This window comes from Atheta coriaria, unplaced genomic scaffold (assembly GCF_025399875.1).
Source record: "Atheta coriaria isolate IRGN ID8LTWV9N9 unplaced genomic scaffold, Caltech_Dcor_3.1 hic_scaffold_9_pilon, whole genome shotgun sequence".
NCBI classification, from domain to species: domain Eukaryota; kingdom Metazoa; phylum Arthropoda; class Insecta; order Coleoptera; family Staphylinidae; genus Dalotia; species Dalotia coriaria.
Genome location: NW_027045451.1, coordinates 9,393,473 through 9,406,200, shown reverse-complemented (window position 1 = coordinate 9,406,200; position 12,728 = coordinate 9,393,473). Strand labels below are relative to the sequence as shown.

Genomic DNA, 12,728 nt, shown 5'->3' with positions numbered 1-12,728 from the left:
TCCCATACCATTTTCTTTCTCTGTATTATTTATATTATGTCAAGATACAAATAAATATATCACAATAAATTTGTACAATCCATTTTCATCTCCAAATCAACACACAAACACCCTCACTTCACTTCCAACTCAAAAACAAACGCATAATTGTTTACTGCATGCATACAATGCAAATATGCACAAACATTTACCGCTACTAATCATCAGTCAAACACAAATCCTCCCTTGGTGTTTGTTTTCGCCCGACTGGCATCAAAATATGTTTTCTGCGCGCCCGCACGCAAATCGCTCGGTTTCCGCTCGCGCTGTTTATTTATTCAGTGTGCTTACTAAATAATAGACACAAATTCGGCAAGCACGACATGAACTAATGACCGTTGCGTGTGGTGTGTACTTGAGACATGTCAACGACATTTCGGAGTACTAGTTGTATAACTATTTGTGTTTGAGCTTGATTGAGGTAATTTATATTTGTAATTTATTTCTGGATCCATAAGGGCGCCGCTATTTGCCCGCAATCCACCCGGGAGATTTCTATGACTTCGTCGAATACATTGTCAACGTTGTAGAATTTCTTCAAATCATCCAGAGCTTTATCTTCGATCTAAATTAAAATTTTTAAATAAAAATCGCATTAGAATTCATATTTAATAATAAAATATATACCTGTGTGTAAATTAAAAGTTTACTCTTAATTCTACTAAGATTTTCTCTTTGTTTCTTCTCTTCGGTGATGATACTTCCAATGTGGGAACTAACAGGACTAGAAGTTTCAAAATTCATGTTCCAGGGATTTTTTGGACTCTCTAACGCACAAAATATTAAAAATATTCAATAAAACATTCATAAATTCTTTTAAAAACTAATTACCTGCTTCAATTTCTTGTATAACAGGCGATGATTCCGACGTTAACCTTTTTCTTTCTTTCTGTGACAATCTAGTCATCTTCCCCTTTTGTTTCGGAGTCCTTTGATAACTCCCCCTATCCACTGGAGGACTACCAATGGACGAACTCAAATCAGGAAACTCTTTCGCCGACGCCAGTGATAAATTAACAAAATCATCCTCATCAAACACATCATTAATCCTCTCATGCGCCCGTGATATCGCTTTGATTCTCACAGGCACACTCCTTTCGATCTCCATCTGCTCCTGCAATCTTTTACTCAGTTCAAAGTCCACCTCATCATTCTGTGATACTTCCAATGGAAGATTTGAGCTATCGCTGACGCTGACACTCGTGCTGCTCGTGCGATGTGTACGATTCCGCCGGCGATGCGCCTTCTGCTTTTGCACGCTGATAATTTCATTGAAGTCCATTTTGACCGGATACTTTGCACTCACCGCCGCGATCATCTTATCGCACACTGCGTCACTGTACGGCGTGATGACGCGGTGGTGCATCTTCGCGTTCCAGTTCTCATAGAACTTGGTCAGATCCTTCAACAGTTCATCGTCTAATTGCTCCAAATGTCTCGTTTCCAACAACAGCGCTAGATTCAAACATGCGTACTCCATGCAGGTTTCTTTCAACTGCGTGGAGTTATACATATCCGCAATTGTCATCAAGCGTAAAACATTTTTGATTGTTATTAGTTTACTCACGGCGAATTCACAAACTTCAACTAGTCGATCCAGTAAAATATGATCCGCTAAAATCAATAGACTTAAGATTTGATCTGCTTCATCTTGTTCTAAGTCAACTTGGTCTGTGTAGAGATAATCTATTAAGTGTCGAATGCAATCGATGTTAGACGGCAGTTCAATTTCCGTTGTTTTTTGATTGGAGGATTGCAACCAACGCATTGAAAACATATTGGAGAAGAATTCACTGCGCGCTGCTAGGATACACTTGTGTGCTTCGACGTAACTTCCGCAGGTTGCCTTGATACGCACGTCATGCAACTCAGGAAAATCTGCGCGATTGTATTTCAACATTCTGGGTCTACAAAACTTGTCGTTTTTCAATTTTATGCTGCCCGCGGATATTTCAAACAGATTTAGATCTTTGTACAGCGAATTGATGCCTAGTTTCTTTGCTGCTTCCTGTAACAATCTCAACGGGTCGTTTATTTCATTTTGTGTTTTTGTTACATTAGTTTGCTTCTTTTCTTGTGAATAAACTTCATAAGCACTTTTATTTTTTTGTGTAGAATTATTTTCATTGCTTTTTATGTTGATTTTCTTCTTCGTTTTATTAAACTTTGCCAATTCTTGTGGTATTGGTCCTTCTTTGAGCATACTACATGTGCCTGTATAAGCATATTGTATAATTTCATGGAAGATTTCCGGTTCGACGTTTGTAATCACCACGTGGTCACCACCAGCCTCCATTTTGCTTAATTTATCACTGGAAGCACGCAGGATGTATCTATGTGCAGGAAATATTCGACTTCCCACTTTAAAAGTCACATCTGATTCAACATCACCTGTGTTATTAATCATTTTAGCGAAATCTTCAAACATAGTCGACGGACATATTTCTGGAATCACAGTTATCATAGTGGAAGTATTCAGGTGTATCGCAGCGAAATTATGTCCTTCTGCATCGCATACAACACTATTGGCACCGTAAATTCTAGGAACCTTCTCAATCTGCACTGTTACACATGCAGTACGCTCCAAAAAGTGATTAAAATGTTTCTTTCCAGTCTGTATTGTTTTCTTTTTACGTGCTTTGAATTTTCCATTAAAAACTTCCCTCTCGTCAGTTATGAAAACTAAACCATATGCGTTCAAGCATACTTGTCGCACTTTTAATAATCTATTCAAAGAAAACGTACATCTGCATAATTGCGGATCAGTTTCCTGCCATACCAAAATATTCCCGGTTTTTGTCAGTGCTAAAACTCGTAAATCTTCTCGCTTCTCTTCAAGTCCAGCTATTTTTCCACCGTAGATACTAACTGATATTATATCTAAGATTTTTGACGCAATCATCCTGCATTGATATTCGTGTAGAATATAAACATCTCCGCGATTTGTGGCGATTGCTGTCGCGCCAACACTCGCCGCCACTGAGATTATCTTACTGTTTTGAGATGAGTGAATGTTGACGCTTTTCGGAACAATTTGACTTGTTTCGGTGTTCAAATCATGACCAAGTTGCCCACCGTTATAACCCCATGTAAAAATACTGGTCTGGTTCCATGCGACAGAGTGATACCTCCCACAAGCTATACCTTCAATCTTCGTCTTGAGTTTTGTGATGTGACGAGGTGTTAATAACTGCGCTGGAGGTGGATGAATCCCTAATACATGATGAGTGTTTGATCCACATGACCACACCTCATTTGAGTCGGTTAAGAATAAACTGTGATCTCTTCCTATAGCGCAAGAGATTATTTTCAATATGGCGTTATTATTTGTAGTAAATTTAATTTCTGTAGGTTCCAGGATTGTTTTTTCACTTGCTACGCCTAATCTTCCTCCTTGTCCATGTCCGAAAGAGTAAACTTCACCACTTTTACTTAGAATCAAAGTGTGGAACTTCTCAAGGTAAACTTCTTTTGGTTCCACAAGTGGGTAGGTTTTATGAAAACTGTCAAAAGCTTCAGGATGATGCCTGGATTGATTTGGACCTAAAGTATAATTAGTGTTTGAACCCCAGACATAAATAAATGGAGAGTAGACATCTCCCAGAGGTGATAGGTTGTCCAACATTGCATGGTCCAATGGTGTGAGGTCATTAGAATCTAATAATTTGAGATTACCACCTGGAATATTCAAAATTATAACAAATCTATTAATAACTATTAATAAAAATAGTTTATAATGTACCTAATTGGATTAGTGCAACTACAGTGTCTATTTTTCCATAAAATATGCTTCTATGTAGTGCAGTATATCCAGATTCAGTATCTTTTTCATCTATTTTAGCCTGTTTCTGACACACCAACCATTTGCAAACATCTGTCCTGCCACAGGATGCAGCCATATGCAGAGATGTCCTGCCATAAACATCTTTTGAAGAACCACAGAGTACACAAGTGTAGTTGAGGAATGCTGATAATTCTATATCATTTACAGCTCGTTTGGTTAAGGCAGCCACGATGAAATCGCCGTGTTCCTTACGATTGCAGAATTTTGTGCATGGAATATCCAAATTTGCCATCTGGAATATGGTAAGATACAAATTAAACAAAGTTTAAAACTGTTTCAAATATTGTGCAATATTGAAGGTTATAAATAGAAAAATATCTATCTAAAAGTTTAAAATAGATGTACCTTGTTTATGTAATAATTTCTAGAATATAGAAAATGTTGTACAATATTGTAGAAAATTGAATTTCACTGATTATATTTTGTTTTATTTGCTGACGCTTCCATCAACGTCGGCAGATCACAACAAACAGAAAGTGGAAGGATGACAAGTTGATTGATTACATCATCAAGCAGGGATAAGAGTTTAATAGTACAGATTGGTAATGTATCTTTTATCTGGTTTTATAATAATTATAAATTGTAATCTTAATTAGGATCCTGATAATAATTATGTTCATAGGAAAGTTATTCATGTTTGATCTAAAATGCTCAATTGGTTGCCTATATTTGTGATTAGTTTGTTGATTTAAAATTCTAATGCAAATCAAAAGTTTGTATCAAAGTTTATTGCTCGTCGCACCTAATAAATACAAATCAATCAGAAATATTCCCATCCTTCTCGTCGTTATTTTCCTCCTCGTCCAAATCATACCCGTGAATATCCAACACTTTTACCCAAGTGAGCATTGACAGCTCTTTTACTTCTGTATCAACAATAGTTGGATAAATATATTTCTCTCTGAACGCCTCAACCTCAGCATTCTCCTCCTCCCACAATAGTTTATCATGATCAGCACCATATCGCTGATCATATCGTGTATAATGCACAAAATCCAACACCAAACCCAAACCTGGCGCTTTTGGCAGATTCACCTTCTCATTTGTGAAGGATTTCTTAAAAGTTTCCATGTCAGTGTGACCACGTACTAACGATAGTGTTATCCCGACCATTTTTCTGATGTGATGCATCATGAAACTCTGGCCTTTTACTCTCATAACAGCAAATTCTATTCCCTGTGTAATAAAAGGTTTATCACATTCAAAAGACATGATAAATCTCGCGGCGCTTGGGTCATTGAAACGTTTTCTACACGTGTAGTTATGGTAGTTTTTAGTTCCGACAAACAACGCTAGGATTTCGTTTATTTTGGCTAGTTTTTCGTCATTTAAACGATAAGTTTCCTGCGAAACAGTCTCGTCATGATCGGCAAACGCTGCAGTTGGTAGCATATACATGTAGGTCCTTGCATCACATTGTGATTTACTGTTGAAGCCTTTAGTTACACGCCGAGCACCAAAGATTCGTATTGTCTCAGGTAGATGTTCATTAATTTTAGCTATATCTAAAGTTTCACCTGAAAATTATATTAATTGAGTATTTATATCGTTTTTTTGTGTTTTACTTACGTAATTTCATTGAACAAACTTGCCTGACAGCTGAAACACCTTTGTCAGTTCTTGCAGCCCTTTGAAACTGCATTGTTTGGACCTGATTGAAGTTTTCTTCATTGATGTGTTCAGATTTTAACAAAGCTGTGAATAATTCTTCTTCTATTGTAGCTGTTTGTGGATTTCTAGAACACAAAACATAAGTATTGTAGTTTATAGATGATTAATTGTGTCTTCACCTTTGCATGCCATAGTAATTAGACCCAGAATATCCCATTAAAAGAGCAAACTTTCTTCTTCTGATTCTTTCCACAGCTTCTGTAGGTTTTTCACGTTTCACATCAGAATCTTGAGTGTTTTCAGATCGTCGTTCTTCCCATTTACGTTTTTTTGTTCTACCATCATATTTTGGCTTTTTTATAGGCTCTTCAACTTGGATTTCTGCTTGTTGGCTCATTGTTTGAGAACAATTTGACAGAAACAAATCTGCAGTAAAACATTAAGATATAGTTTTTAATTGTAGCTTGTTTTATGTAGTACTTACTATTAGAAATAAATTTATTTAAGGTTGGAAAGGAACGCAAAGAAATATTTCTTAAAACTAGCATTGAGAACTTTTAACCTCTCGATCGGTAAAGTAAACTCGTGTTTTGTACACACATGCACTTTTTCCATAAGGCAATCTGTATCATGTTCTACGGGTTGCATATCATAAAACCTTATTCTTGAATAAAAATTCGAATTCGAAATATTATTCATGTCAACTTGACAGATAGATGTCATCACGATGTTGAAATGAACGTATTTTTTAATATTCACTCAACAATTGCATTTTAACGTGCAACCATCACAAATATTAATCAATATACGCACTCACAGCTCCTCTCAAGGAAGGCAGAAGAAATCATGTGGATGCGCAATCATAATTGCTGCCGCTGTGAGTGCGCCGACAAGCTCACGCCAAAGAAACTAAATGCCATCTACGCCAGCATTAGCGGTAATCGTACAACTCTTACGCTAACTGTGACTAATTAGAACTTAGAACTTGCGCACATAAAGCTGTGCAAATTGGTTTCTTTGCTTTCGCGCGGCGCGCAGCAATCGTTAATTGCAAAGTGAACCCGCGGTTGCAGTTGTAATTGCCTGCCGCACTTGATTAGTGTTTTTTCTCGTGTTGTTTTGTTTAAAGCCGCTATAAATTAACCATCGAGGTGTATGTTTCAGGTGCCTTATTTGCCATTGGATGGTGGTGCTTCTTGGACGCTCTCTGCGTGTACCCGACGCAGTTTTCCAATCACGCATGGTTTATTCTTCCGGGTGTCGGTGCAACAACTGCGTTTATTATTGTCAACGTAATTGCGAAGTTACCGTCAATGCACCTGAATGCCGCGTATATGACGCGCACTGCAATTTGGTGCTTGCGCTTCTTTCTCTTCGTCGGGTTTCTTTTGTCGTTTTCTATGGTTTTCGCGGCTGTTTTGATGTTCATGCTGCAGTGGGCTGTCATTGTACCTAGACCGGAAGCCGGATGGTCGTACGGGTTTGGTATACCGCAGACGATGTTTATTGCTTGCAGCACGTTCATATTTTATTTCGGGGTGAATATTGACGATGCATTTTAAGCAATAAAACATTAAAAAACTTATATTTTATTAAATCGGTTGAAATATTATGTCAAAATCAATTAACTCAGTGTCGCAATAAGTATTAATATCTAATACTAATCCACAATGCGCCAATTTCAATAAATCGCCATTCGCTGGACATAAATTAAAATTTAATTGCGGTACCTTGCGGAATTAAAATGTTTTGACGTGGTGCGGATTTAAACAGAACGATTACACGCCTAGTTTCATCTCAATTACATGTTTCGAATCGATCTCGATTTGTTGCGTTCAATCAGCTCGCACAACACATGCTTGTGTTCGTATTTATTAATTCAATCCATGTGAGTAAATTCTAGGATCCGGTTTTGTGTTTGAATACTCAGCGACGATGACACTCGCGTGTTTATTACTTTGAATCGATCTGCGTGACGATTTTGCGTTTAATTAAATGCGAAGCGTACAATTCGAAGCAGCTCCATATGTAAATTAGATGATGTATGAATTTAATGAAGAGCGAGTGCGTGCGCTGCGCAAAAACGCAGATGTGCGCGTCGAAAGGCCTCCGGCTGCGCATTTAATTAATTATTCACATCGGCGGCTAATTGATTACGCTGACATACCGCACGAACGCAGCCTCAGCCTCGACAGCCACGCATAAATTAAAATCCACCGGCTGGAGAGAGATTTTTTCATTTTTATTATATACTAGCTTTAACCCGCGGCTTCGCTCGCGAATATCTAAAATAATGAAGTTGCTTCCGTACGCGTCTGTAGTCACAGAAGAAGTAACAATGAAGTAGAATGGCGGGAAGTTTAAAATGGCTGAAAGTATAGTCTATGGAAGTACAGTGTACAGTCTCCATAGTGTAGTCAATTGGATTTGATGTTGACGTAGCTGTCGGTAATACAGTGTGATAATACAGTGTGATGGTACTATAGTACTTAGGTTTGAGCTTCATTGCTGGAATGCTAGATGGCGTTAAAGTAGTCAAATAGCCAGATGCAGAGGTATTATTGGCTAAACAATTTCTTTATTTTATTTAAAAATAATTTTTTTTATTAAATAAAAAGTAGCCTATAACCATTCGGGGACCACTAAGAATATGTGTACAAATTTTCATGATGATCGGTTAAGTAGTTTTTGCGTGAAAGTGTAACAAACATCAGGACATTCGCATTTATAATATTAGTAGCGATGTTTATATTTGCACATTTACACAATGCAAATAAATTATCGAGTTAACATTCAGTTCCGTTTCATATTTTACTAGGCGTGATATTATCATTCGCGCTTGGACGCACAGATTTCACATTAAAAACGTATTTCTCCGACACTGACACTCGTGGGCGTGCTTCACATCCAACATTAGTTAATCACGGCAATTTTTCATTCCGTAATGAATATTATGCGCAATTACGGTCACGAGAGCTAATCTCTTTCGCACACACGTTTCACTTGTTCCCGAGCACAATTAGTGAACGGTTGAAAGGTAATGTCGAGCGCGCCACTCACCGGATCAAGTCCGTTGGAGTCACGTACGAATTAACTTTCGTTCACAATCAATCGACCATGCCAAGCCATGAATACGATCTAAACTCGGGCGTGCATTTTAACACCTTATTTTGCTACAAACGAGCATTAATATCAACACTAGCTATAAAACGTGTTTTGCATACTTTGTTGTCGACGTTTGACATTACATTACATTCTTCGTCTTTTATTTGATAATTAATTAATCTGAATGATACTCGACGTGTACTTGCTTTGGTTTACTTCTCTTTTCGCTTGGTTCGCGCTTCTTTTCATTATTTGCACGCGCATTGTGTTCATTTTGTGCTTTGCGCTTTGTGCCGTTCGAGTGATGCTCGGCGCCGCGCCGCTTGTTGAAGGAAAAGGAAAAGTTTCTAAGTACACACGGGCGTTTGGAGCAAATAAAAGTGTATTTAGCATTGCCTCGTGAGTAGACTATAATTAGTCAGCCGATGCGTTCATTATAAGGCGTGAAATGGGTACTGGAAAGAAGCAAGAGGTAGACGATGACGACGACGAGCCTCGACGCTCTTTCTTTTCGTTGTTCGTGAAGCCGCTGCCTTGCCCGCTTGTATTCAGTGCGACTCGAATTTATGCTCCTCGGAATGCCTGGCTCGCTTTTTATTGAGTGCTTCGCTCGCTTCGTGCCCAGCTAACAACAGCGCGCCTCGTAATAATACGCTCGTATTGCTGAGGCGGCGTTCGATATAACTCGTTTCGCAGAATTTCGACGCCTGTTGGAGTGCCCCGGTTTTGCTGCGCTGCGATGTGTCGCTAATTTAACAATTAACAAAAGTCCGAGGAATGCTCGGCTTTGATTCGGTAGATTCCTCGTCCCAGCCGCGTTTCCGTTCTTGTTTACGTTTATAACGTATTTATTATTTCCTTTTGAATTTGTTTTTGGCAGAATTCTCTGTTTGTTAATTCTGTCTTCTTGCGGTTAGATAAATGACGGTGCGGTCCGTGGACAAGAAGATAAATAAAAGCGAATGTCCGAACTGTGCGCACCTAGTTAAATCTGTTTTTTTGCCATTTTGCTGCAAGAATGATGGAGTAGAGCGATCGCAGAAAATGACGCCGGGCTGTTAAAAAAGCCTGCGCAAAAACGCGGGGAGTAGTTTGTGGCAGCGCATTAATGTTTTGTGACATCGTTTCGCACAGAGCAGTCATTTCAAGGTAACGATCATATTCATGTTCTCCATTCATGGTGGTTTTATTTCGAAAAAAGTCAGTTTTGCTTCGTGTCAGGCTGCTTTCATGTAGATAATATAGATCCCTACTAATACTATAAATGCGAAAGTCCTGATGTTTGTTACACTTTCACGCAAAAACTACTTAACCGATCATCATGAAAATTTATACACATATTCTTAGTGGTCCCCGAATGGTTATAGGCTACTTTTTATTTAATAAAAAAAATATTTTTTAAATAAAATAAAGAAATTATTTAGCCAATAATACCTCTGCATCTGGCTATTTGACTACTTTAACGCCATCTAGCATTCCAGCAATGAAGCTCAAACCTAAGTACTATAGTACCATCACACTGTATTATCACACTGTATTACCGACAGCTACGTCAACATCAAATCCAATTGACTACACTATGGAGACTGTACACTATACTTCCATAGACTATACTTTCAGCCATTTTAAACTTCCCGCCATTCTACTTCATTGTTACTTCTTCTGTGACTACAGACGCGTACGGAAGCAACTTCATTATTTTAGATATTCGCGAGCGAAGCCAAGGGTTAAAGCTAGTATTTAATATCTCCGCAGTGTATTTTACGTAAAACATGTAAACAATTTCATAATTTGGTTGATATAGCTACTATTTATTTGAAAATGTCATAATACACGAATCAAAGTCAAATTCAAGTTCTTTTTACTTAAAAATTATTTATTTTTTCATTCAAAATTTTAAAAATCACAAAAATCACAATATTACTGCTAATTTAGATTAAAATTATGCAGTTCTTCATTAAACCTCGAAATGTCTGATAAACCAACTCAGATTACCAATATCACACCATCCGTATCAGCTACAAACTCCAATGGAAGTTCAACGTCTCTACCATCGCATACAAGTAGTTCCCTGAGCAGATTAGCTTCTTTAAATTGTAAAGGTTTGGCAAGTCAAGTTCCTCAGGTCAATATCAACCCCAATAAGTATGTTATCTATAATCAATGTTTGGATATACGTGCTGCGGTGTCTGAAGAGTTTGGCACTCAACCAAGCTGCAGCAAAACACAACCTGCTTCAAAAGCAGTGCGGTTTGATCATCAATGCGTCAAACGAGCTATAATCAAGAAAGACTTTTTGGAACGTACTATAAGTCCTCAAGTACAACCCAGTGGTATCACTTCTCTTGTTTCAAATAATTTGGGGACAGTCGTGGGTACCAATAGTAGATTAATTTGCTGTCCGCATGTTACTGACTCGACAAGTAGCTCTTTTCATTCTTGCCATGGTGATTCAGTGCATGATTTGGATTCGAACAATTCCAATTTGGATTCTCCCAGTTTGAGGTCTAACTTATCCGGAGATACTCTGGAATCTGATTCTTCAGTAATTCTTACTAGTGGTCTAAAAGTACCACCTGAAGATATTAATTCCGAGGTGAAAATACCTCGTTATGAAGAATTGTTGGCTAAAGAAGAGTTTGGTGCGACAGCACTTCAAAGCTTTAAACCTACTGAAAAGGCATCAAATTCCAAACGTCATGTAAGAAGAATCGCGTCAATTGATAATACTCAAGCTGTGCAGGTCAAGTTGAAAACAGTTCGTAGATTGGATCCGATTGAAGAAGGAAATGAGAGGCAACGAAAAGAGAAGAAACAAGATGATCCGGAACCTTTGAAGAAATTGTGTAGGTGTTCTAAGTGTAGGAAGTTCTTAGATGGGTTGGTAAAAGATTGGAAACCAAGTAAAACCCAAAGGAGTCTGATGATAAAAGCAATAAAGAAGATAAGAAGAATGAAAAATGTAGTTGTACAAAATGCTTAAAACCGCCTGAAGAAAAACTTCAATCACAGGAAGACAAAAAATCTCCAGATAGAAGTACCAAATTGCCTTCACCGAAATTACCAGCTGAGGTCAAAATTTGTAAAAGTAAATCAAAAGATGTATGCGTTTGTCCAGAAAAAGCAACAAAAACGTTGATTTTGTTTGTCGTAACAAAGTTTTTCCGGAAATTAAAAGGTACACAAACCACGTAATGTTGAACAGTGTGATCAATGTTGTGGTGTTGATTTCTCTGTGAAACAAGAGCCACCCACTCCAAAAACTAAAGAAAAGTCATAACTTCCAAACCATTAAGTTGTGCTGAGCAACTTGCGATGGGGCGTATTTGCAGTTCTGATAGAGCAGGACAATATATTACCCCTACCGGTACTACTTCCTGTGACTTAAACAGAAGATTCCTTAGAGAAAGCAGTCCAACTCAAAGAATCTCAAATATACAAGATGGTGGACCAGTTCAATCGACACCAGCTTCTATATGTGTTCAAGCAGGGTGTGCAGCTAAACCTTCAAAATTGCCACAATATCGTAGACCAGACCAGGGTGATAAAAAGATGATATCATGTGGAAGTATTCGTGCAAGTCCACCGAGTGATAAAAAGGAGATATCATGTGGAAATATTCGTGCAAGTCCACCAAGTGATCAAGCAAATATTAAAAAGTTAACCAAGGAATGTCGAATTTGTTGTGGATTTACCTCAGCTGGGTCTTTAGTAGTATTTGGTCCAGGTGGTAGTTTACTACGACCTGATGGCCAACCACTAGCAACTGATGCAGAAGGGAGAATGCTGGGTCCAGATGGATCTCCAATTCAGATGACGCCGGATGGAGAACCAGTTATTTATGATTCGAGTGGTAAAGTTATAAGTTCTGAAAGGAAATCAACTCCTGTGGAAGGAAAATCACCAAGATTGTCGCAATCTGCATCAATGTTATCAGAATCTGTTAAAACATCCACACTAGGGGCGTTGTCTGCAGGTACAAGTAAAAATAAAGTCGATGGGATAAGTGATGACCAAAAATCTGTATCAAAAGATTCTAAGAGTTCGAAAGTAGAAACTGCAGCAGTATCTAAAGCAGAGTCTCAAGTATCTGCTGGTACAGATAAGGAATCCGCCAAATCTTCTCAAT

The 12,728-nt window shown here is 38.1% G+C and overlaps 2 protein-coding genes and 1 long non-coding RNA gene across 3 annotated transcripts; 1 reads left to right on the top strand and 2 right to left on the bottom strand.

Annotated features, from left to right (window-relative positions):
- Positions 1–9: 9 nt before the first annotated feature.
- Positions 10–4,399, bottom strand: LOC135798185 (inhibitor of Bruton tyrosine kinase). Its single transcript, XM_065310941.1, has 5 exons — positions 4,229–4,399; positions 3,782–4,115; positions 871–3,717; positions 667–806; positions 10–604 (listed from the first exon to the last, which is right to left on the bottom strand). The coding sequence occupies exons 2-5, from the start codon at positions 4,113–4,115 to the stop codon at positions 479–481; spliced, it is 3,447 nt and encodes a 1,148-aa protein (XP_065167013.1). The 5' UTR covers positions 4,229–4,399; the 3' UTR covers positions 10–478.
- A 193-nt stretch (positions 4,400–4,592) lies between these two features.
- Pus1 (Pseudouridine synthase 1) lies at positions 4,593–6,111 on the bottom strand. The gene is made up of 4 exons (XM_065310943.1): positions 5,979–6,111; positions 5,674–5,920; positions 5,453–5,619; positions 4,593–5,400 (listed from the first exon to the last, which is right to left on the bottom strand). Exons 1-4 carry the CDS (start codon positions 6,040–6,042, stop codon positions 4,640–4,642), a joined length of 1,239 nt encoding a protein of 412 aa, XP_065167015.1. The 5' UTR covers positions 6,043–6,111; the 3' UTR covers positions 4,593–4,639.
- LOC135798188 (uncharacterized) lies at positions 6,112–7,077 on the top strand. The gene is made up of 2 exons (XR_010549669.1): positions 6,112–6,431; positions 6,659–7,077. It is a non-coding gene; the product is annotated as an uncharacterized lncRNA (long non-coding RNA).
- The last annotated feature ends 5,651 nt before the right edge of the window (positions 7,078–12,728 follow it).